The 20592-nt window shown below is 45.0% G+C and overlaps 1 protein-coding gene across 14 annotated transcripts in view; it reads right to left on the bottom strand.

Moving 5' to 3' along the window:
* The window catches only part of KIAA1217 (KIAA1217 ortholog), an 888358-nt gene that overhangs the window by 334650 nt on the left and 533116 nt on the right, over window positions 1-20592 (bottom strand). For 4 of the 14 annotated variants that reach the window (XM_055274887.2, XM_055274891.2, XM_063637255.1 and 1 more), the window contains exon 1: window positions 10046-10382. The exons of 2 other annotated variants lie outside the window; for them this stretch is intronic. In XM_055274887.2, the coding sequence (XP_055130862.1) occupies window positions 10046-10115 (70 nt within the window). In that variant the 5' untranslated portion in view covers window positions 10116-10382. Of the gene's footprint in view, window positions 1-10045; window positions 10460-20592 lie in introns of those variants that run through there. 8 more of the 14 variants (XM_055274882.2, XM_055274888.2, XM_055274880.2 and 5 more) reach the window with 4 other exon arrangements.

Here is a 20592-nt window from a genome sequence, read left to right as displayed (position 1 = left end):
CTCCTTCCTGTAACCACAGCACTTTGGGAGGCTAAGGCGGGAGGATCGCTTGAGCCCAAGAGTTCGATACTAGCCTGGGTAACATGGTGGACCCCTATCTCTACAAAAAATTAAAATTAGCCAGGTGTAGTGGTGCATGCCTGTGGTCCCAGCTTTTCGGGAGGCTGAGGCAAGACGACTGCTTGAGTCCAAGAGGTCAAGGCTTCAGTGAGCTATGATCATGTCACTGCATTCCAGCCTGGATAGGTGACAGTTGTGAGACCCTGTCTCAAAACACAAAAACAAGAAAACCCTCAAGAACACTTCGTTAGGCTACTTGTGTACAGGCAATAGGGTTATTCCTTATCCTTGTCTGTAATTATAGAAAGAGTTAACTCCAGTGATTCTGATTATTTCTGTATTTTTAATAACAGTTTCATTCTGGTAACAGGATTGTTATATAAGCTCAATCGGGTTTCTGAAACATTTGCTTCATCACCAAGAACAAAAATAGCTATCACCCTGTACATAAGTAATTATTGACACATGTGAACCATTTGAAAATTTTATTTTCTCATATTGGCATAAACCAAGCAAGCATAAGAATATCATCAGAAGTAACAATCGAGGGCTGGGCGCGGTGGCTCACACCTGTAATCCCAGCACTTTGGGAGGCCGAGGTGGGTGGATTACAAGGTCAGGAGATCGAGACCATCCTGGCTAACACAGTGAAACCTCGTCTCTACTGAAAATACAAAAAAATTAGCGGGGCATGGTGGCGGGCACCTGTAGTCCCAGCTACTCGGGAGGCTGAGGCAGGAGAATGGCATGAACCTGGGAGGCGGAGCTTGCAGTGAGCCGAGATCACGCCACTGCACTCCAGCCTGGGCGACAGAGCGAGACTCCATCTCAAAAAAAAAAAAAAAAAAAGTAACAATCAAGGGGTTATAAAGGCTTAGACAAATTTTACTTGAGGTGGACTTTACCTAAAACACAGTGAAAAGGAAGAGCAATGGTACGTCCTGATAGCCTGGACCTAAGACATCCTGCCTTCTGAGCTGGCTTTGAAGGGACAAGTTGGTTTCTGCTAAGAACAGATCAACTAAGCCATGTGATGTAAATGCTGAGAGTGGGGAGCATGTAAAGGGAATCTCCATTCATCCTCGATAGTTGGGAGATGGGGTGTCAGGTTTGAATATTCCAGCTAGCTGAGAAAAGAGTTACTTTTTTAAAAAAACAAATAGATTAGGGAGAAAAAGTAAAACATTCAGAAGCACTTCAGGAGTTAGACAGGTTTCTTCATGAAGTCAGGCTCTTCACGAAGAACAGTTCTTATCAAACAATATTGCTGATAGGCAGAATAATGTTTCCTTGTCCACTGAATTCCATGGAAAAAGTACTAGGCTGGATCTCAGGAATCTTGGCTTTAATCCGACATTTAGCACAAATGATGTGACCTCTCTCAGTCTCATTCTCTTCATGAATAAAATGAAGATGATTGAACTAACATTAGATATGCAAAGAGCCTTCTACCTCTAAATCTTTTAAAACTATTCTAATTTTTTTAAATAAGTTTCCAATAGAAGCATATTTGCCAATTATTTATCTTTACAAGTTAAGTGCAGAAAAATACAGATTTAATATTTGGGAGTTCTGCTCAGTTGAATCCCAGATAAACAGAGAACCAATCCTTCATGCTAGTTTTGCAAAGCAACAGGTGTTGAGAGTCTAGGCATAAACCAGTTTCCCGAAAGCAATGTGACCAATACTCTTTCCCTTGTCTTTGCCTAGAAAGATCTGTGTTTAGAACTCTAGGTATAGATGCCCGTTGGTTGGGCAGAGAAAATATTTTAATCTCAGACTAGTTTTCCTGTTCCAGTCTTCTAACCCTTGATGTGTGTTCCGGGAATAATTCTTCTTGTTTACCCTTCAATTCTCATTACATTGCTAATTATAGCATCTCCATCAGACACTGATGGGGAACGGGAGGAAAAGCACAGCCAAATTAGTCAATTCTTCTACTTTTCATTAGTTTCAGCAGTAAGTTTACAAGGAGAAGAAGATGGAACTATTGGTTTAAAAGATATTGGGGGCTACTCTGTCATTTCATTTATTTAGGTTGCCGTTCCAACACTTAGACTCACATCATGGCTACCTTTAAAATGATCTCTTCCTTAATGATATAGAAATAACAGGATCTACTGAACAAAGCTGGATGCAGAAAATGCGGTCGCTCCGGTTGATAATACCTGTGCAATCTGAAGAGGTTTAGCTTTATCTTTTGAGTGCTGTGCATGTGTTTCATATCAGCCAAAATTGTTGTATACTTGATATAACACTCTTGCCTTTTTTTTTTTTTTTTCTGAGACAGGGTCTTGCTCTGTCACCCAGGCTGGAATGCAGTAGCCTGATCATGGCTCACTGCAGCCTTTACCTCCTGGGCACAAGCAATCCTCTTGCCTCAGCCTCCTGACTAGCTGGGACCACAGATGTGTGCCACCACATCTGCCTATTTTTTTTATTTTTATGTATTTTATTTTATTTTTTACTTTTTTTTTTTTTTGACACAGAGTCTTACTCCATCACTCAAGCTGGAGTGCAGTGGTGCGATCTCAGCTCACTGCAACCTCTACCTCCCGAGTTCCAGCGATTCTTGTACCTCAGCCTCCTGAGTAGCTGAGATTACAGCCACGCGCAACCATGCCCGGCTAATTTTTGTATTTTTAATAGAGATGGGGTTTCACCATGTTGGCCAGGCTGGTCTCAAACCCCTGACCTCAAGTGATCCACCCGCCTCAGCCTCCCAAAGTGCCGGGATTACAAGTATGAGCCATCACACCCAGCAACGCTATTGACTTTTAAGTGGAATTTGAAGATTAGTTTTGACATTATTAAGAAAATATATTTTAAGTTATCCAGGACAGCGAGATGAATTAACAGGATTGAGCCTCTGGAAAGGTGATTTCTTATGCAGGCATAACATACATCTGTCTACATATACACATACAGCCATACAGATGAACATCCATGCATGTTCAACGGCAACAACAGGGCAGAAAGTCGCATCCTGCCTTACTATGCCACATAGGCTCACATGATCTATTCTGTTTCATCCAAAGAGCATCAAAAGAGGTCTAGACAGCCAGGACAATAACCCTCTTTCTTTTTTGAAATGAGTTGGGAAGGGAGCTGGAAGCGGAGAGTTTTGGGGCTCAGAGCCAATCTTCCGTCCACATTAATCTTTGAGCAGCCCTGACTTACTGGACTAGACTCATCAGACTCCTGTTTTTTTCCTAGCACTTTTCACCTCATGTTGCTTTTCTGTTTTTCCTTTCTTGTGGATTTTTCTAAAATATCTCCAGTTGCTTCACAAGGATTGATGCGATTTAGAGGAAAGGTACAAACAGCATCAACCACTAGCAAGGCTAGAAGGCTCAATGCAGCCACTTGGCAAACATTGGATTGCCTTTGGAGCTCACTCCTTCCTTTTGTCTCAATTTCCGGCCTTGTGCCTTCCACCCAATGCCCAATGCTCTATCATCCTGTCTGCCTCCCCTCTTACCTCGAGGCACCTGCTGTCCTGTCACCAGCACTCAGAGCCACCTAACGCCACTTTCCACACAAAGGCACTTCACCACATCTGTCACCTGAGCCTTTTCCTCGACAAGGCTCAGCTCTTGGAAGCGTCAAGCCCCACACCTGAGGGAGAAGCAACAACTCTGCCATTCCAGCCATTTAAGGAGAATGTGGTCTTTTCAGCGGAGAAAAACTAAGAACGATGACAAACAAGAGAGGGATCAGGCAGAGGACATTTAGTCACAATTCCACAGCCATGTTGTCAGAGATCTGAGCCTCGCCAACTCCTCATTATCCACATGAATAGAGAAAAGCTCAAGTGTGGATTATCCAAGCCATCAAAACAGAAATACAATTCGATTTCTTGTTTGGAATGCGCTTTGGTGTTAACATTTAAATATGGGTGTGTCTAGCTGTTCGCTATTCTGGGAATCCTTGTCAAACAAAATAATGAAGCTGTAGCATGAAGGCAAGGCTTGGGCTTGCTGAAAGGCAGTCCTGTTTCCCTTTCCTGCCCCTCCCAGCCTCTGCAGAGCCCCAGGGCAACTCCTCCTGGGAGCTCACTTCAAGCAGGGCAAAGAGCAACATAGGAGCTTAAAGCCGAGCGAAATCCCTGGAACATTCCCTGGAGAAGTGAGGACAAGGCAGGCAGAAATGCTAGAGGGACACTCTTCAGGAATCCAAGGGGCTCCCAGGCTAGGATTTGGCATTCTGGAGAGAAAGCATAGAAAGTAGGGGCTGGGGCAGACACCAAACACTCAGAGGCTCATGGAAGATGGGGCGTCCTCAAGGAGAAAGCCACACTGCAAGTCCCGCAGTCAGGCAACTGCAGGCACTGCCAAGGCCAGCTTCTTCGCCACAACTCGGGTTACTCTGGCTGGGTCAGCTGACCTGCAGCAAGGGATTTGGGGCCTTGCATCACTCAGGCATTCCACACCTGCTCCACAGCCAGCAACAGTGCTGACGGCTTCCCTGAGATCCTATTCCTGGGTCAAGATTAGGTAGGCCACAGACTCTTAGGGAAGGCATCCCCCACTTCTTTCTAGTGGCTTCTGGATAGCTGTCTCCTTCTCAATTGTGCTGAGAAGCTCTCTTGTCATAGGGAGCATCATAGGGAGTTGCTGTTTGGTCTGGTTGTACAACCTCTCTGGGTGTACCGTGGCAGAGACAGCCCTATGTGTTCGACCAGAATGCTCTTCTGCTGCACACAGAGGAAGACCACATTTTCCAGCCATCTCCATCTCACTGGGGCCTTGTACTAATTCCAGTCAATGTATTGTGGGCAGAAGCCATGTGGGCCACCTTTGGTCGGGGCCCCTGGACCTCCTGAATAACCTTCCATGTTCTCTCTCTCTTTACTCTTTGGCCAGTTGAATACAAAGGACCCAGCAGAACCCTCCAAGGCCGTGGGGGATAGCATAGTGACAAGGCAGGAGGAGCCTCAGCGGCCACCCAGGAAATCCACCTGGCCACAGAAATCACACTGTGCTGTGTGTGAGTGAGCAATTAACCTTAATCATGCAAAGCCACCAAGATTAGAGGGTGGTTACAACAATTAGCCTATCCGATTAATATACATAATCGGTTAGCAGGCCGCAGGATCCTACAGTATCCCTCAGTTTTCAAGCTGCCTTGTTTTTTTTGTTTGTTTGTTTTTAGAAACAGGGTCTTGCTCTGTCACCCAGGCTGGAATGCAGTCATGCAATCATGGCTCACTACAGCCTCGAACTCCTGGGCTCAAGTGATCCTCCTGCCTCAGAATCTGGAGTAGCTGGGACTACAGGTGCATACCACCATGCATGGCTACTTTAAAAAAAGTTTTTTTATAGAGACAGGGTCTCACTGTGTTGCCCAGGCTGGTCTAGAACTCCTAGCCTCAAGTGATCCTCCTGCCTCAGCATCCCAAAGTGATGGGGTTAGCTCCCTTGTTACTATCACAACATATACACAAATCAGCACAGAAATTACAGCTGAAACCAGGTCATTATATTCCTCTATAGTACCTCAAAATTTTGTCAGTGATGAAGAGGATTTCTGGTATAGATCTTACACAAAAGAGAGACGGGACCTCCTCTTCCCAGAAAAGCATTCTGTGTCAAGCACTGATTGATTCATTCATTCATTCATACAAATATTTATTGACTGCCTGTCCGACACTGAAAGGAGTTAGGAGATACAGTGTGAAGTAGATCAAGTCAGACTTAATGCCCTCATAGAAGAGTCCACATTTGAAATAGAGAGGCCAACCACAAACAAATCATATAGACTCTAAATGTCACGTTAACGGTAAGTGCTTTGAAGAATGAAATGGGATAAGGGTACAGAGACTGAGGGGGCTGTTTTAGAGGAGGCTTCTGCATATCTGATTCCCCAGGCTTGCACTCGAAGGGAGGCTGCCAATCAGAGGGTGGGGAAGGCAAGCAGGTGGGCTGATAGCACTTCACTTGCATAGAGGTTTCAAGACCTTAGGAACCAGAGAAAAAGCACACATGTCAGGACTGCTGTGGACAGAGTCATCCCAAGGAATGCCTATGCCCCAGGGTCATACTGAAGAGCCCGTGGGCTTCAAAGGGAATATGATACAGTCAGATTCATGTTCCACCAATAATTGTTGAGTGTCTACTCCGCAAAGCACACTATGCGCTACACTTACCCATTGTTATTTACCTGGTAGCCGGGCTATTCAGCCGTGGAAGCTTCATTGATTAGAGCTATTCTTAGGGTGATCATATACCCCAGTTTGCCAAACAGCTCTGGGTTACAACTGTTGTCCCAGTAAAATTATTTGAGTGTTCCCTTTCACTCTCAAAAGGATCTCATTTGGACAATAAGTTACATGATCACCCCAGGGATCCTTATCTATAGCAGGATAATAAACTCAAAGTCCCAAAGTGGTATAATTAGACTTTCATTCAACAAATGATTATTGAGTGCCTTCTACGGTGCCCAGTGCTCTGTTAGGTTGCCCGGTGCTCTGTTAGGTGCTGGAAATGCAAACGTGAATAAATAAGACATGGTCCTTGGTGTGGAATATCACATTGTCATTGGGTAAAACAGATACACAGGCAGACACAAGAGAGAGTGCAATGATAGAAATGGACGTTATGGGTGATGTTAGCATCAGAGATGTTGCTCTCCCTTGCGGCACTCGTGCTCACTGGGAGAACTAAAAATGAAGCCATCCTTCTCTACAGCATCATATTCACCCAGAACTGAACAGGATTTTAAAAATCTAACTTGGATTTTTCTTCCACTTTTGCCATTTTTTCCAGCCCTTCCTTCCAATCTCCCTGACCTCTAGATGCTGGACTGCCTTGTGGGGCATCCTTTAGACTTTTTCTTCCGCACACAGGTTCAATCTCAGGGGATCTCTCCGTTCTCAGTCTCCCTTCAGCTCTAGTGATTAATATCCAAATTGCAATCAACGTCTCCACTTGGATACCTGATAAACTTCTCAATCCTAATCTATCAAAAGATTGCTCCTCAGACACTCAAACCATAAACACTCTCTCATCTGTTCTTCGTAAATACTCCCCAACTTAGGCAAATGGCAACTCCATTCTCTCAGCAGCTTACACCAAAATTTTGGAAGTTGTCTCTGACTTCCCTTTTTCTCTTACATCCCAAGTTGAATCCTTTAGCAATTGCTTTTTTCTTGTCTTGTTTGTCTTTTCTTTTTTCCTCTCCTCTCCTCCCCTCCCCTCTCTTCTTTTCTTTTTTCTTTTCCCTTTTCCCTTCCTTCTCTTTCTCTGTCTTTCTCTCTCTCTTTCTTTCGGAATCTTACACTGTTACCCAGGCTGGAGTGCAGTGGTGTAATCATGGCTAACTGCAGTCTCAACCTCCTGGCTGAAGTGATCCTCCTGCCTCAGCCTCCCAAGTAGCTGGGACTACAGGGCACTATGCCTAGCTAAATTTTTTTTTTCTAGAGATGGGGTCTCACTATGCTGCCCAGGCTAGAGGAAATGCTTTGGGCATTACCTCCAATACATACCTAGAATCTGCTTGCTTATCACCACCTGCTAATCACCACCTGGTCCAAGCTAGCCCTGGTTCTTGCCTCCTTGACTGCAGAAGCTTCCTAAAGACCTCCCTGCCCTTCCCTCAACCCTACTTGGGTTGTGCTCAATACAGCACCCAGTATTACCCCATTTAAAAAGACAAATTCCTTTGTAACTCACCTGGGCAACATAGCAAGACCCCTTCTCTAAAAAAATAAAATAAAATAAACCATGCATGGTGGCATGTCCCAGTAGTCCCAGCTATTTGGAAGCTAAGGCCGGAGGATTGCTTGAGCCCAAGAGTTCAAGGCTGCAGTGAGCTATGATCACATCACTGCACTCCAGTCTAGGTGACAAATGAGACCCTCTCTAATAAAAAAAAAAAAAAAAAAAAAAAAAAAGAGGAGTCCCACCTGCCAGGAGATTCCCACCTCTTTCAAAATAAAAGCTCTAGTCCTTACAATGGTTTCATGGGTCCTAGGTGATTTGGCTTGGGATTACCTCTCAACCTCTTTTCCTCCCATCCTTCTCCCATGTTCTTGCTGTTCTTTGAAAACATTAGATTCCTGCTGTTACCTCTCCTGTCTTTGTTCAAATATCACTTCGGTGAAGCTCTTTCCAATAATCCTATTTACAGTTTCATTCCCTATTCCTTTTCCTGCTTTATTTTTCCCATAACCTTATTTCCATCAAATAGGGTTGCCAGATAAAATACAGGACAGCTCAGTTAAATGTGCATTTTACATAAATAATGGAGAAGTATTTTTAGCATAAGTATATCCCAAATATGGCATGGGATATACTTACACTAAAAGAAAAAATTCACCGTTTACCTGAAATTCAAAGTTAGCTGGGCCTCCTATATTTTTATTTGCTAAATCCAGCAATCCTGCCATCTAACATGCTATATATTTTATTTATTTGCTCATTGTCTGTCTCTACTAGCTCCCCACCCCCTGAAACTTGGTCCTTACACTGTAAGTTAAATGAAGGCAAGTATTTTTAGACTGCTTTGTTCACCACTGGATGTCTGGCAGCTAAAACAGTGACGTCTACATAACAGATGCTCAATATTCACTGAATGAATGAATTAGTGAGCAAAGGAGCACACTGTGTCAGCCTGACCATCCTGGCCTCTGAAGCCTCTGAATTGCCCTGATTGTTGGAAAGTCATTTCTTAAATGGATCCCTTTCTAACGGCCCCTCTAGAATCTGGGTCATTTCTTTCAGGACAGGCCCAGTAGTTGAATTCCTGCAGTAGGATTCTGTCCTAGAAAATGGGGGTGGGGGGGTTGTGGGGGTCGGGGAAACGAGGTAGCCTTATCTTCCACTGGATGCCACTGACCCCGGTGGCCTCAAGGAGAGTGCTGTGCTTTGGCAGCACGAACGCAGACACCTCGACAGATGACTGTTCAGACTCAGGGATTCTCCAGCCATTACAAAACTTCAAGTTTTCTGCATTTCACTGGGGGATTTCTATCTCTTGTCTTGTAAGTTCTCCTGTCTGGCTTAGCTTTGCATTTTCAGCGTGGATGAGTCATGTGTTACTTCCCTTTCACATTTTCATAAAACACACACCTTTTCCCCTGTGCATAATCCCTACTCCCACGCACAGCACTGCACTCCCGCACATCTTTTTGTTGTGTACTGGCCCCTGCATGAACCTGAGGGAGGGTGGGGCGGGTGGTCCAGGGTTGTATGGTTTATGAACATGCTGCCTATATGATCCCTTAGAATCAGCTCTTGGCATCACAGGCATCAGATGCCAGAGAGCAGGGACCTCCTCTGGCCACCCAACCCCGCTGCGAAATTTCTTTGGAACAACATAAGCTTCTGGAAATTCCCTACGGAAAAGACAAACCTATTATAAACACAATTAAAGGGAAACTGCCTGGAGAAAATTTACCAAAATTGTCCAACAACTCCCAAGTTTTGAATTAAAACATAAAAGAAGATCCAGAGTTCTATCTATCACCCAGATGCTCAAGTCCTCCCCTGCTGCTCGGATCTGTAAAATAAAACATGCCTGGTTTCTGCGATTTAACTCTAAAATTCTGCACAAACTTTGCAGCCAGCATGCATCTGCCACATGGAATCCCCCAACCAATGAATGGAAGCTGCCGTCCTAGAGACAGTTTCACAAAAACAGCTCCTTTCTCCCATTGCTGGAGCCCCGGGGGGAAATGATTAAAAGCTGCTTAGTGATTTATTTGTCATTGCTTAGAGATACAGCTCATGCTGATGGCTCACTGTGCTACAAATGTGACATCACCCACCACCTCTTTTGCTGCTTAAGAAAATCGTGCCAGAGATAAAGTCAAGCCTAAGAAATCACAGTTCTCTATTCTCTACTCAGTTTGGAAAATGTACCATCCCAAGAAATTGCCTTTTTTTTTCTTTGCCGGGTCCCTGCGCTGCAGTTTATAAAAAGCAGCAAGCGGCAAGGGGCACGCGTCCCTGTAACTCCATCTTTGAATGGGTCTGTTACTTACCCTGCATCTGTCTTCTGTCTGCTGAGTAAGGAAGGCACGGCTCACATTTCTGGCTTTCATTTTCTTCCATTGTCTCTGCCTGCCGCAAAAGCTCCTCGCTCTCTGGAAACTTCAGAGCGCAGTTCTAAAAGCTCCCAGAAAGCGCCTGGGAGGGGGCCCGGGGCTGGGGAGGAGGGGACGGTGCGAAACCCCACCCCAAACTATTTTCGACTCCGGTGCAAAGTCTCCCTTGCCCGAGAAAACTGCATTCCAGCGCGGGGCCTCTTGGATCTCCCCTACCCCTGGCCCTCTGTCCCTAGGTCTGTCCGTCCGTCCGTCCGTCCGCAGGCGCGCTCCCCGGGGACTGGGGGCTGGGCTCTGCCAGGGCAGGGCGATGCGGGGGGAGGCCTCAACAGGTGACGGCCTCTCCTACCCACAACTGGGCCTGCCTGGTTCCACCGCTGCAAACCACCGAGGCTCTGCAGCCGAGGAAGGAAAACATTTCACACATGATTAAGGCCGGGAGCCTTCGCTGGGAGCCAGTGCCCTCATCTCTTTAATCTCAAAGGGAGAGTGAGCCTCCCAAATCGGGTGATCCATACATTAAGAAACAGCAACCTGTTGAACCTCCCAAATTTCAGTGAACTCCCTAAAAAAAAAAATCCCAAACAATTTGAAAGAAAGAGTATATGCTGGGTGTTGTAAGTAAGCACTTCCCCGCACTAACTTTTTAGGGCCCGATTAACATCTATGAAGAGGTATAGCGTCATTTGCACAGAGTCGATTTCAATACTTAATCTGGACTTTTTAAAAAAAAGTTTCTACTTACTTGCCTCACTTTCTCAGACTCCTTCCTCCCCCAACACACACACACACACACACACACACACACACACACTCAGCCCTTTATCACAAATCTGAAAGGTAAACTAGTAAAGTCAACCTGAAGCTCTTCCAGTTAACCACTTCAAAACATCTGAAAGACAGTGAAAATGCATTTCTTTGGATGGGCAGAGTTACAACCAATATAATTCTTCTCCTTTTAAACCACCTACAAATATTTATTTTGTTCTTTACCCAGTCCTTGAAAAACTGGCAGAGTTCCCAGAGAGTGAAAATAGGAGGCATGATGTCCAAAAAAAAAAGGGAAAATAATTTAGGCAACATTAGCTCTGCGATGTCAGATATCTCAGAGTAACACAGTAGCTAGGAGGAAGAGTGCGATTTTGTAACCTGTAGTAGCCCCGTCACTGGAGGGGTAAAAAAGGACAATGGTTAGTCTGGTGACCATACCTTGCCCCAGTTTACAGGGCATTCCAGCAAGGTTTGAGATTGATTTAGATCAAGAATGTGTGCAGAACAATGGCCGGCCTATGTTCCAGATTGTGACCTTGAGTGACCTGTGTGTTTTGGCAGTGGGGGTGACGTATTTTGGCCATTTAAGACATAAGGATGTGGAAGCACCTAACAGACAAAGGATGTAGGCCAAAAGGAAAGGAGACATACCAGGAAGTGACTTATGCTCACGTCAGGAGGGGAAGAAGAGAGCCCCTCAATTCTTAATGGGATTTTTCTTGAAATCCAAGAAGACGTGGTGAATCTTTCAAAAAATTAAAGCAGTTTCTTGGCAGCCTGAATAGAGGCAGTGGGGTTTGCAGGGCAGATAACTTAAGGTCTCTATGACTTTGCAACAGAATTACCTCGCAATCTTGCTTTAAGGAGGAACTAATCTTACACAGTTTCTGTCCCGGTGGTCCCTGGGCAAAGACCAGATGAATCTAGTTTTAACCTTACTATTTCCTTAGGTGCAAAATATTCATGAAGGAGGGCCCTCCTGTGTTCAGCCTTTCAGATCCAGATCATCCTGATTCTTGTATACTGTTGTGTATTTGTCTTTAAAGTATTAACGCTAGGAAGAGTGGGGAGGAGGGCGGGAGAAAAGTGTGTGTGTGTGTGTATGAGAGAGAGAGAGAGATAGAGAGAGAAAGAGAGAGAGACAGAGAGAGAAACACTGTAGCAGCAGATGCAGCAGCCCAAATCAGATGTCCTGCAGCCTTTGGTTGTGACCCTAATCCCCTTGCTCTGGTGTCCAGAGAGCCTGTCCTTAACAGCTCCTACTTGTCATTTGGTGTAGCACAAAGGCAAAAACCCCAGGATGAAGGAAGCAGCAGAGGGCTGCCATGGCAGTTGGCAGCCACAAACAGCACCCTGCCCCGGGGCCCTCCTGGCTAACTCAACCCAGGCAGAAAAGATCCATTGGCAGATACTGACTAAGATTTCCTGGGGGCTGTTTGGAAGGCGTCAGAGCAGTCTTTCAGGCCTCTGTTGACCCCTAGATGGACAAAAATAGGGAAATGTCTCCCACCAGGTCTGAACTACCATTTTCCAGGCAGCCCAAGGAACCCCCTTGGTCAGCCGACCTTGTGTTCCAGCTGCTAGGACCCTCCCCTCCCCCACAGGGGCCAAGCCGACTGCCCTCTCTGCTGATATTCCAGGAAGCAAAACTCTGTGATACGCACAAGAGAAAAAGGCATTAGGGGAAAGAGAATGAACATGAATCGTTAAGGATCATGAAATCTAGACATGTATTTACGGTAAAATAATGTTCTTTTGAATGATCAAACTTTCTGACCATTCTACAGGGAAAAGCTTCTATCGGATTACTTACTGGCCTTTCATTCCTCCTTAAGAAGAGGAACTGAAAACAATTTGAGAAGGCGCTCTATGTGCCCTTGCACCAACTATTCCATATCTTTCTCCAAAGCACAGAGACCTTCCTAACAATTTAGGACTGATTGTCAGTGTCTCTGGAAAACAGTAGCTGTATTCTGTAATGTATATAAACTTGGTAACTCCGATCTTCAAGAAAATACTCTTATTGTCACTGCTGTCACTGTGGAGATGTTCTTCTTTCTGGAAGAAACACTATTTGAACTAGAAGTAGGTGTATTTCTTTCTGGTTTAATTTAATTTCTGGGCTTAAAAATTGCTATTACATTGCAATCTGCCTACTGCTATACTTTGAAATTTGCTGTGAAAGGCATAAGGAAAGCGGGAAGAACTTGAAATCTGATTTTCCTCCAGTCATATAGAGAACCAGAATAATAATAATACCAGGAGGCTAAGTTTTCAACTCTGTTTCTGTTAACAGGGAAAGGTGCAAGACTATTTCTTGGTTAGTGGTTCCATATGTTGCAATTCATGACTCAAAATGAGCTACCACATAAAACAAATGTCATTTAAAAGGAAAGACAAGTGATGAGATAAAAGAGTGCTCTAAAGACAAATGGTGATTTTGTGGTCATAGCTAACCCATTACAGAACTGGATCATTATTGGTGTTGATAACGCAACGTAAATGGCATCCACCATGAAGAGAATTAATCAAAAAATCATAAACAATTGCATATGATTTCTCAGCAGGACAATTATAGGGTTGTGGAAAGCATGTCAACTCCCTTCATGTAAATTTTTATTTTTTTCTTTCTTTTTTTTTTTTTTTTCAGACAGCGTCTTGCTTTGTCACACAGGCTGGAGTGTAGTGGTGTGATTTCAGCTCACTGCAACCTCCACCTCCTGGGTTCAGGTGATTCTCCTCCCTCAGCCTCCTGAGTAGCTGGGACTACAGGCACATGCCACCATGCCCGGCTAATTTTTTGTATTTTTAGTAGAGATGGGGTTTCACCATGTTAGCCAGAATAGTCTCGATCTCCTGACCTTGTGATCTGCCCGCCTCGGCCTCCCAAAGTGCTGGGATTACAAGCATGAGCCACCGTGCCCGGCCTTTTTTCCTTTTTTTTGAGACGGAGTTTTGCTCTTGTCGCCCAGGCTGGAGTGCAATGGCATGATTTTGGCTCACTGCAACCTCTACCTCCCAGGTTCAAGCAATTGTCCTGCTTCAGCATCCTGAGTAGCTGGGATTACAGGCACCTGCCACCATGCCTGGCTCTTTTTTTTTTTTTTTTTTTTTTGTATTTTTAGTAGGGACGGGGTTTCACCACATTGGCCAGGCTGGTCTCGAACTCCTAACCGCAGGTAATTCGCCCACCTCGGCTTGCCAAAGTAATCATGCTGGGATTACAGGCGTGAGCCACCACGCCTGGCCTATGTAAGTTTTTCAACAGAGAAATCATTGCAAGAACCAAGAGTAAGCGGAATTGCCCTGATACATATTTAATATTTTTTCACTTTAAATCCTATTAAGAACCAGATAGTTGAAAATGACTTGACATCAGGACACAAAAGAAATAATTAATGCTTGCTGAAGTCCTTAAAATGTACTTTTCAAAGGCATTCCTAACTGTGAGAGTCAATTAAAACAAAGTGAAAAACAAAGAAGTCAACAAAAGTGTTTCAACCAGAGGCCTCATGTTTGATGTGTTCCACATTAACTGTTTCTAAAAGACAGGCTGCTATGGTATGAGGCCCTGTAAGTCAGAAATAAAGGATTTTTAACAACTGGAATAACATTTGCTTAAATGGATGATCTGGCGCATATGAAATGTGGGATCTCCAATCCTAGTTTTGACAGCAATGTGTCAGGTGGTTAGGGTGACCTTATACTTAGTATAAACCAGCATTTGTGAGAGGGAAAGTAGACACTATTAATAATTACAACTGGACAATAAGAAACCATGACTGTCCCTGGCAAACCAGCACAGATGGCCACCTATGTGTGATCCCAAGATAAGCCCTCTGGGCGCCTTAGGTTTCCAAATGTGAAGGGAACATAATGATACTGTTTGAGTTTCCCAACAAAGACCCTGTAAAAGAATCTTAAACAATAATTAAAAAATAATTAATCTTAAACAATAATTAGAGCAAAGGTGTGAGCCTCACACGAACTGTATTACAAGCCCCACTAACAATTTCACAAATTCCATAGTATGATACATTTCTATATGACTCATAGATCAAAACAGAATTTTCCCTTCTGTGTTAAGAGCAACAATTTCACCAGGTAACCTCCAGCATTCTCTCCAGAGGATAACCAATCTTCCCTTACTTAAAGTCCTTAAAATTCCAGTGGCTCCGAGGAGATCCTGCCAGACAATAAGCGAGGTGCCCAGGAGCCCCTCCCCACCCACCAACACTCAAGTCTCCCTATGAAATGTCTTGGAACTCTGCTGCTACTCCACACAAATTCCTCATGTGGTCATATAATGTGAAGCTACACATAGATCCAATATGTTAATACTTTAAGCATATTTGCTTTCTTTTTAAGAGAACCCATTGATTTTTATTATGGTTTCTTTTATCTATTTTAAGTTGGAAGATAGACGCTGGGCAGCAAAGACCCCGTGTGCACAGCACTGTGTCCAGAGCTGGCATCTGTGCAGCACACCGTCTTGAAAGCCCGCTCAGCTCTGCCCTCTGGTCACTGCAGACAAAGTCTGGATTCCAGGTGGCAACTTATAAGAGAAAAGTGTAACATGTATCTGCTCACCCCTTTTATCCCAGAGGGAGCAAAACCATGGCATATTTCCCAGAGTTCCTGAAGGGCCAGGGTGGAATCCACGAGAATATGAGAGCTTCTACAGATACAAGCACCTGGGTTGCTACCTCGCTTTACCCACAGTGCCTCATTATCAACCCTTTCAACAGAGTATTTGGGGGAAAGAGACTCTCCTGGCTTATTTTCTGCCCTTGAGCTTCTCCCCTGCCATCCCTCAAAGCTGCAGTGACCTGTGGAGGTGGGGCTTAGGGGGTAGGGGGAGCAAGAAGGAAGGGGAACCAATCAAACTGCCAAAGCTAGGATCATGGACTACACTTCTCCCTGTTACCCCCACCAACATCCCCCCACTTTGCTGCTGAACAAACTGACTCCTGGAGCATTCTCGAATGAGCGGCTCTCATCTCTCCCGTCTTTCTCATCTCCAGGGTCCTGTTCGGCCTTTGCTCTGTTATACCTGATGAATACCTTAGGATATTTTATCCTCTTTTTTCACTACTGAAGTCCAAGGCAATTGACCTAGGGGACCCCTCAATCATCAATATTATTATTATTATTTTGCTAGACGGAAATGAAGAATAAAAGGGGAGGTATCTCTTCTTTTTTTCTGAGACAAGTTTTTACTCCACCACCCAGGCTAGATTGCAGTGGTTTGATCACGGCTCACTGCTTCAACCTCTTGGGCTCAATCAATCCTCTAGCCTCAGCCTCCCAAGTAGCTGGGTCTACAGGCACACTCCACCATGCCTGGCTAATTTTATATTTTTTTGTAGACATTAGGTCTCACTATGTTGCCCAGGCTGGTCTTGAACTCCTGGGCTCAAACAATCCTCCGGCCCTGGCCTCATGAAGTGTTGAGATTATTGTCATGAGCCACTGCACCTGGTCTGGTATACCTATTTTCTAAAATTCCTCTTCTTTCAACTATAGAATTGGGCCTGGTATGATTTGGGGGGCATTGCTGTAAGAGCCCTAAGGCATCATGCAGTTCGGCCATAGATATTTATCAAAGTCTCCGTGGAGCTGGGCACCTGCTCTAGTCACTGAGACCTCTAGTCTGTAAGCTAAGACTGTGATGCCAGGGACCTCCCTGGGGGCAGGGCTTCCAGGAGCATGAGGCCAAAGATGGAAACTACCCTCAAAGCAGAGGAGGCATGGAGCTGCTAGGATAGGGGAAAGCGCCTGTGAGGGGAGCTTGGGTGCAAGGGCGCACCCAGAGCATAGCCTTTGGCAGCGGTGCCCATGAAGGCTTGGGGGCCGTGGTGCAGCCCAGGGTGGAGGGTGGAGGCTCAGAGAACAGGGCCCTGGAGGTCACCCTGATGCAGGAGGAGAAGCCTGTGACTGATGTCTTGGAGTCCTGGCAGGGATTGTCTGTGCCCAGGGAGTTTCCTGACCACTGTCTCCCCTGGGCTTTGCTCTACTGTCCCCCCACCTTTGGAATTCAGAGCTCCTCACCTTCCCTCCCAGGGCCAGTGAATTGCCCTGATCACTTTGATCACCTCTACTAGCTTCTCTGCCAAATAAACACTGAAATTGACTTTGTTTCAACAATGCAGCTAGTTTTGTTTTGTTTTTGTTCCACTTTTTCATCAGTTCTCAGCCTTTGGTTGGGTAATGGCCATAGGCTTTAAGAGAAACAGAGACACAGATGCCACAGAATGAAAGACGCAGTGCAAATGCATTCGCCCTTCCATGTCACCCCCGGCAGACTGACAGTCCTGCAGCCACACCTGGAGCTGAGGGGGTCACGCAGCACCCGGGGCTGGGCTGCCTGCCTGCGAGGCAGCCTGCACTCCCTCGGGGGTCTCAGAACACCAGGAAGAATTGGGAATGGGGTGCTGGACAGGAGTATCGGGGCAATCAGGAGGTTCGGGGCACTCGAGAGGGGTGTCCAGAGACTCAAAGGGCTCAGTGTAGCCCCCTCTCTGCTCTGAGCCATGCCTCCAATTTCTTCAAGTGCCTCACCCCCGAGTTTATAGAATTCTTGAAAGCCAGTCATGTGCTTCAGAAGTTAAGTATTTTTACAGTGATTTTATTTTTCTCTCCCCACCTCAGTCCACAGAAGTGAAGGCGGGGCGGAAGCGGAGGCGGGGTAGGGCGGGGTGGGGACTTCTGTTCCTTGCAGATGGAAAAACAGTTTTAATACAGAAGGACTAATTTCTGGAGCCAAGTGGGTAGAAGGGGTGCTGGAATGCGGGAGGTAGAGGAAGCCCTACAGGATTTACAAAGTATTGATGGCTCAGCTTCTCTGCCCTAAGCTGAAGTGCATTTTGTGTTTCTCCCCAGGGCTGCTAGAGCTTAACATTCTTCTTTTCCCGGATGACATCGTTTTGCTTTGTAAACACCCCCTTTTGCAAACTTTACAATCTCTGAACTGGACAATATTGAGTGGGATAAAATATTTAATGACTGGTTGGGCCAGGGTTTCTATAACACTATATTAGGAGCCTAATTTGTGTAACGCTTGAGCTCATAAAAGTAAAAAAGGTGCAATGAATTTTTTTTTTTTTTTTGAGATGGAGTTTTGCTCTGTCACCCAAGCTGGAGTGCAGTCATGGGAACTTGGCTCACTGCAACACCGCCTCCTGGGTTCAAGCAATTCTCCTGCCTCATCCTCCCTAGTAGCTGGGATTACAGGTGCATGCTACCATGTCTGGCGAATTTTTGTATTTTTGGTAGAGACGGGGTTTCGCCATGATGGCCAGACTGGTCTCGAACGCCTGACCTCAGGTGATCTACCCACCTCAGCCCCCTAAACTGCCAGAATTACAGGTGTGAGCCATGGCACCCAGCTGCTGCAATGATTTTTAAAATGGTTTCTGCCCGCCCCCCACTGCCACCTCTCATCTGCACATACCTTCACCCAACATGTTCAGCACCAGCACTGATACAAACTGGTGTGGAAAATGGACTACAGGACCTGATGACATTCCCAGGCCCACTCTGTTCACAGGCCTCTTCTGAGAAACGCAGCTGGGGATGCTTCCTTTCATCACCCCCAAGCCTGACTGGTACAATCAGTAGGCTCAGCTGGAAGAGCTCAGAGGCTCCCTGGGCTGGACAAGGGACAAACAGATCCAGTCAGATTTCCCCTCTTCTCCTTTACAGAATCCGAATATGAAATGTATAGCAAAGGGATACAGGTGGCGTCACCAAACATCACAGTTCACCTATGACTTTGGGTGTTGCCTGGTGCTAAAACTGGAAAAGTCCCAGGAAAACTGGGTTGAGTTGGTCACCCCAGATGCAGGCAGTATGGCAGGCGAAAGCTGAGATGCACAAAGACAGCAAGCATAGCCAGGTGGTGCAGTGGCACAGTGGCTCAGTGGCATGGTGCCTTGGTGACTCGTGTCTGTAGTCTTAGCTACACAGGAGGCTGAGGCGGGAGGATCACTTCAGCCCAGAAGTTTGAGGCCAGCCCAGGCAACATAGCGAGACCTCATCTTTACAAAAATATTTTTAGAAAATTAGCCAGAAGCCTGGGAGTTTGAGAGTGCAGTGAGCTGATAGCTCCACTGCACTCCAGCCTAGGAAACAGCGAGGCCCCATCTCTTAAAAAAAAAATTAAAAAGTAATGAAAAAAGCGACAGCAAGCAAAAGTCATGAGGTGACACAAACCAAAGAAAGAGAGAAAAGGAGAAAGAGAGAGATCAGCAGAGCAGGCCGTGTAGCAGCAGGAGGTAGAGAAGGAAGCAGGAGTGGAGACATTGAAGGCTGGGCAGGGGTGCATGGGGGGAAGGACAGTGTACTGTGGGTTTCCAGAGTTGCTGTCAGCCTGATGCCACTACTGCTGTATCCTAAATGTTATCCTAAAATATATATATAAATATATAAATAAAAATATATAAAATGTCTCCTAAATACTGCTCAGAAGGCTTGGGAAAGCCATGTCCTATTTTTCCTTACTTCCAAATATAAATAATAATCCAAGGTTATTAGGTTATTAGTACGTCTATTTCTCGTCACCTGAGCCAGTCATAATCTATGAAAATCAGGACATTCACGTGCTCAGTTTACAGAATCACTTATGAAATAAAATAAATAATAAACATACTTTGGTTCATCTTTAAAAACAGACACATACACAGCTTTGTCTTATCTTTTCAAAGGTTTCAATTCCATAGTTAAAAATTGCCATTGGTTGCACATAAAACAGTCAACTGTAGGCTGAATTTGGAGAAAGGATAAAACCTGAAGAAAAGGAAACAGTGAAAATTACTTTGTTTCCCAAACTTCAACGATTTCTCTTCGGCTACAGTTTGAATGTCTGTCCCTGCCACAACTCATGTTGAAACTTAATCACTAATGTGTGGCAGTGTGGAAAGATGGGGTCTTTAAGAGGTGATTGGGTCAAATTCTTACCATTTATATTAGCATTAACTTTATACTGACTTGCTTAAAATATTAAACTTTTTCTCATCTATATTATTGTTAGATTATGGGTTTGATAAAACAGTTATATATTTTCTTACATCCTGTATAGTAAATATATAACTATTAAAAATGTAAAATGTTTTATTTAATTCTTTTCTGTTTTGAGAAAGGGTCTCACTCTGCCACCCAGGCTGGGGTGCAATGGTGCAATCACAGCTCACTGCAGCTCCAAACTCCTCCAAACTCCTGGGCTCAAGTGATCTTCCCAACTCAGCTTCCTGAGTATCTGGGACTATATTTGCAAACCACCATGTTTGGCTAATTTTCTACAAATTTTTTATAGAAATGAGGTCTCACTATGTTGCCCAAACTGGTCTTGAATTCCTTGTCTCATATGATCTTTCCACCTCAGCCTCCCATAGTGCTGGGATTGCAGGCGTGAGCCACCACACCTGGTTTGTTCATGCAATACTGAACATTGCCTCCTAAGGCCTAGTAGTTTGGTGAGCGCTGCTTTAGGCCAAAGATGATCAATTCATCCATCTCGTCACTCACTCACACCTTCATTTTTTCAAAAAACTATTAAACGCCAGTTTGTGTGGAGGCCAAGGATGTTGAAATTGATGAGAGAAGCCATAGATTTGTGAACATTTGTCGTACTTTCTTTGCTTATATGTGAGCTTCTCTCATGAGATTTATGAGGTCACCAAGGAATAAGACTAGCTTTATTGTCTCTGAATCCC

This window comes from Symphalangus syndactylus, chromosome 4 (genome assembly GCF_028878055.3).
Source record: "Symphalangus syndactylus isolate Jambi chromosome 4, NHGRI_mSymSyn1-v2.1_pri, whole genome shotgun sequence".
Classification (NCBI taxonomy): Eukaryota; Metazoa; Chordata; class Mammalia; order Primates; family Hylobatidae; genus Symphalangus; species Symphalangus syndactylus.
Note: the sequence above shows the minus strand (reverse complement) of the source record. Positions and strands in the feature narration are given on the sequence as shown.